Source organism: Pangasianodon hypophthalmus, chromosome 15 (genome assembly GCF_027358585.1).
Source record: "Pangasianodon hypophthalmus isolate fPanHyp1 chromosome 15, fPanHyp1.pri, whole genome shotgun sequence".
NCBI lineage: Eukaryota > Metazoa > Chordata > Actinopteri > Siluriformes > Pangasiidae > Pangasianodon > Pangasianodon hypophthalmus.
The window spans coordinates 3,640,930-3,645,728 of NC_069724.1; the positions used below are offsets into that span (position 1 = coordinate 3,640,930).

At 39.2% G+C, this 4,799-nt stretch overlaps 1 protein-coding gene across 1 annotated transcript; it reads left to right on the plus strand.

Annotated features, from left to right (window-relative positions):
* Window positions 1-182: 182 nt before the first annotated feature.
* Window positions 183-4,358, plus strand: LOC113541763 (coronin-6-like). Its single transcript, XM_026938916.3, has 2 exons — window positions 183-1,865; window positions 2,671-4,358. Exons 1-2 carry the CDS (start codon window positions 946-948, stop codon window positions 3,323-3,325), a joined length of 1,575 nt encoding a protein of 524 aa, XP_026794717.1. The 5' UTR covers window positions 183-945; the 3' UTR covers window positions 3,326-4,358.
* Window positions 4,359-4,799: the final 441 nt, after the last annotated feature.

Sequence of the window (4,799 nt, forward strand, 5' to 3'; positions counted from 1 at the left end):
TGATGGTATCAATAAAAACATCTTTTTGTAAAAAAAAAAGTTCATGTGGTTGTTCTTGTGCACACACACACAAACTGTAAATGAGGTTCTGTATCAGCTGTTAACTTGAAGGCAGTAAAATATCACTGAGATGTCCATGGCGAGGAGTGACTTCAATAACAATATGAAACCGAGATGTAATAACTTGACGGAGAAAAATGGAGGTTCTACAGGTATTTGGTTCAGAAAACAGAACTACCTGATTTTTACCAGGTTACCGAATGGTTGTGCTTCACCAACCACTATACTTCTGTTCAAAATTTAAAGTTAAATGTGTGGGATATATAATTATACTGGATGAGCATGAGATTAATGAGATTAATATGATGCAATTATTCAAACAGTGTAGCATTTTTCTTTTTGACATTGTTATTTTATTTGACCTGATTTTTACCTAATAATTTTTTTGACAGTCACATATTTTTCTCTCCCCCCCTACTGAAAGGCAGAACCATGCAACAGTATTAAATTAAAAAATTTGTTGTCATTTTCTCTGACATCATCTTACATGAGTTCACAATACCTTCTGGTTACATAAACAAACAGTCGAGGTCCAAAGGTTGTGCAGACGCAATACCCTTCAGGTCCTTGCCCTACTCAAGCTCTGTTTGGATTGGTCACGTCTTTGAGCTCCATAATGAGAACGAACTAAAGGATCAAACTCATTCAAGTAATCAAGATTTGTTTCATCTGATTTCCAATTAGCTTCATTTCCTTCAGCTACAAGTATACTATTTGATCAGTGAACAAGGAGGAGACTAATTTGTTTTGAAGAGCTGATCCCTGTGAGCATTTAGTTTCAACAGCTTCCCACAAACAGCTCCTCTGTCTGCATGGACCTGAACAGGATAAAACAGTGCTTGCTTTCTACTGCTAGACTTGTGTTTCCAAGGCTGAAGCTCAGTCATGTGGGAATTCTTCTTCTGCCTGATGCCTTCAATGTTCCTGTTCTCGATTGCTATACTTTTTCGATCAAGGTGGATTTGCCATCTTGTGGAGGAAGGAACAAGGCCGCTACTTTGGCATATATGGATCATAATCTGCTCGATATTGAAGCTTCCACACCCCAGTGTTTTTTACGCCACTGGTGACCAGGAGCCAAAAATAAAGCTGATCTACAAACCGACAGTTCTGGCAAACTACATCATACAGAACTGTAAAGCTTTAGCATGTGCACCACTGGCTAGGTGGCCAAAAGCAGACCCTCATTTACAAATTTTCTTCAATTTCATATGGCCCATTGAGGAAGGTGCACAAACAGACTGTGGAATAACCTTCACTAGGGATCATTTACTAATACAAGATGGCGGTATCATAGCCCTGGATTGGGCTATCAGGCTGATAGACCAGAACTCTCAGGCTAAGAGGGATCATTATCCAGGAGAAAGAGCTCCAGGCTGCCATACCAGCACTCCACCAATTATCATTCTGATTCCTAATGCTTTGGGGAAGATCACACAAAATTTGCTGAGCTTGTGTCGCTTGGCTCTGCAGCAAGGTTTCTACCCTGTGGTCTTCCATCGTCGTGGTCATGGTGGATGTCCGCTTGCTACTCCACGTTACCAGGAGTTTGGGGATCCTTCTGATCTGGTGCAGGCTGTACTATACATTCAGAGCCACCATCCATCTTCAGTTTTGTTTGCTGTCAGTGAAGGTTCTGGGTCTGGTCTGCTGCTGTCTTACCTTGGGGAGTGTGGCTCATCTTCCTACCTGGTAGCAGCTGCTTGTATATCACCTGTGTTCCACGGACAACTGTTCTTTGAGACACCTTTCCCAAAACTATATCATGAGGCAGCATTGCTTTATCGCAAGCTGCAACTCAGCAGGTAATTTATATTCACAGTTCTGCTTTTAAATTACGCAAGCTTTAAACCAATAGAAGGTTTGATGATCGATATTCATGTCAATATATTTGTGCAAAGTATTTCAGATAGTTAAAGCAACAACTCAATTGAAATAGCAACGCAAGTAGCTTTCCTCCCCATGTTGTCATGCCCTGTGTTTTTAAGGTGGGAGTGGGGATATTTATTTGCCAGTAGAAACCAGCAAAACTCCCAAGAGCTGAATATGACTTTATAAAGCCTGTTGTCTTGGCACCATGGACAAAATCTTTGGCTGCAAAATCTTTGGCTAATTTGTACAACACAGCCTATGTTCTGTCTCATATGTCTGTGTTGTTTTGTTCTCCGTCTGGTTAAATGTACACTGTGGGATTAAAAACTCACTGAAGCATTGTTCTTTAAAACTAGATTTCTCTGGTTTCTCATATACAGTCTACTGGTAAAACTTCCATCACTGCTTTATCTCTAAACTATACATTAGCAAGGCCTGGGCTTCAGTGATTTCTAGCTAGTGTGGGGTTGCTGAACATATTCTATAGACCAGCACAAAGATGTGTAGGTGTGCGAATGAAATAAGCCCCGTCCCACAGTACCAGCTGATGCCACCAAGCGGCAACCCCGTTAACAAAATCAGAGACAATAAACAGAATGAACAAAATCAGAGATAACAATAAGTAGAAAATGATGTTTTTGTTATATTTGTCAAGAAATTTACTCTTGGTCTTAAATGACTATTGTTTAAACCACTGAAGGTAAACCTAGTTCAACAACTTTGTCCTTGTACACACAGGTATGCAACTGCTCTAAGTACAGTTATGGATACTGAGAAAATCTTCAGCTGTCATTCTCTTCAAGACATGGAGAAGTTGATGTTCTGTTCAGTCAGATTGCTAGACACCAGTCAGAAGGACACACTGGAGCAGGGTGTGGAGCTTAGATCTGTACAGACTAACTGGGCCAGTTACTGGGAACGTAACGAACCCTTGCGAGATGCCGATGAAGTCGCTGTTCCTGTGCTTTGCTTGTGCAGCACTGATGACCCTTTACTGCCTCCAGCCTCCACCTTACCCATGTCCATCTTCCATAACAACCCATATTTCTTTCTGGCCCTGACATCCCAGGGAAGCCATTGTGGCTTCTTGCAGGAGGGCCCTCAAACCGCTGCTTCCTGGAGCCACAACGCAGTGCTGGAATATTTCCAGGTTGTCACAGAGTTCTTCAAAGTTGAGGAAAGAAAATGCTTCATGGAAGGGTTTGTTGGATGGGATATTGTCCAGGGGCTCAGGCAAAAAACAGGTGCCATGGCACACAGGAGGAGGAGACCAACCATGCTGCGGAGAGAGAGGCCTGTCTTGGGTTCACAGAGACAACTCTCATCTCATTCAAGGTTGGTCACTTTTGAAGAGCATGAAACGTTCACTTGGAATAGATCATACACCCGATGACGTGTGAATTGTAACAAAAGTGAAAAGGACAAGGAGAAATACAAGGTTTGACCTAAACCTGGGTGGGATGTAAACAGTGATTAGAAAAGCTGCAGGGAAGGAAAACGCCACAAAAACTTTTCATTAAACGTAGTTGAAAATTCTAAAGTGTTCCAGAGTGAAAACGTTATTTTAAAAAGTGCTTAACTGGTTAAGCAATTTCAGTTCTAGTGTGATTTCAAGAAAGTCTAAACATTTCCCCAACAGACCTAAATTCCTGACCAGAATTCATCACTTCCTGCACGCCTGCCTACAGGAAGAGATTACATTAGATAGCTGAAAAGATCCATATAGAAAGTATTTTTATTACGATTCTACAAGCAACAAATCACACTGCAAAGTAGAAGGATGCTCTGAACATGTTAAAAATAAATACGTGTGTCTCGTTAAATTCGTCGTTTGGTTTTATTTCTACACTAGGCTTCTTATATGCAGAGGAGATGTGCTCACATGTGAAGAATGTTATTAAGCATTCCTTTTATTTCTTTCTAACTGGTTTCCATCTAAAGAGACGGAGCAGAATGCTGGAGCAGGAACGTAAAAATATCATTTCTGCTAAGAAAGTATTTCTAATGTCTGGATGTAAATATTTCAGGGGAAAACTGACTCCAGTTCGCTAAGACTCTGGGGGAAGTCGTGACCAAGAGAGGAAGCAGTTTTGAGGAATGTTTTTGATTTCTTTAATCATTGATCAAACACACAAAGATGCATCGTAAATAGCAGAATTAGTAATACTGCCATTAAGTCATCCATTACACCATGCACAATTTAATGATTTTTTCCCCTCCAGCTCTAAACAAATTGATTTTTAAGGTTGTGCTGATGGAAATGTTTTCTCATTAGGTTTGTGCTCTTTTTTAAAGCAATCCTCACTTTTAAAACATCAACTACGGAGTTCAACATCTGCTTCCAGATGAAAAAACAAGCACAAAACACACACACTGTACTGCAAAAAATGGCATCTTAGCAAGTAATAATATCTTGAATATAGTCAAATGTATCTAGGATTTCCTATAATTATAGGATTACAATAAACCAAATACAATGAATGATTATTAAACCTATTTCTAGACATTTTAAACTAATCTCAAACTTGAAATAGCCTTGTTCAACTGGCTGGTATTTTTTTCTAATGTTAAGCATTCATTTCAAAATTATTTGCCAATAGAATAAAAAAAATGTAACGCTTGAAATGAAACTGACAATAATATTCGATTTATAATAATTTTATAATAAGAAATATTTGATAAATTCACCCATATTCAGTATATTTGCTCTTGCAGGTTTGACCTGTTCCCTATCGCCATGATAAACCATGGAATTTTTAGTTATTTTTTTGCTTGTTTATTTGTTTGTTTGTATATTTATTTATTTATGGTAGAAATCACCTTTTGGTCTTCTCAGATACCTGCAAAGAAATACATCAGGACCAATG

Coding starts and splice junctions, on each gene's coding strand:
- LOC113541763 (XM_026938916.3), top strand. CDS start 946: ATGTGGGAATTCTTCTTCTGCCTGATGCCTTCAATGTTCCTGTTCTCG. Junction 1,866..2,670: donor CGCAAGCTGCAACTCAGCAG/GTAATTTATATT, acceptor TTGTACACACAG/GTATGCAACTGCTCTAAGTA.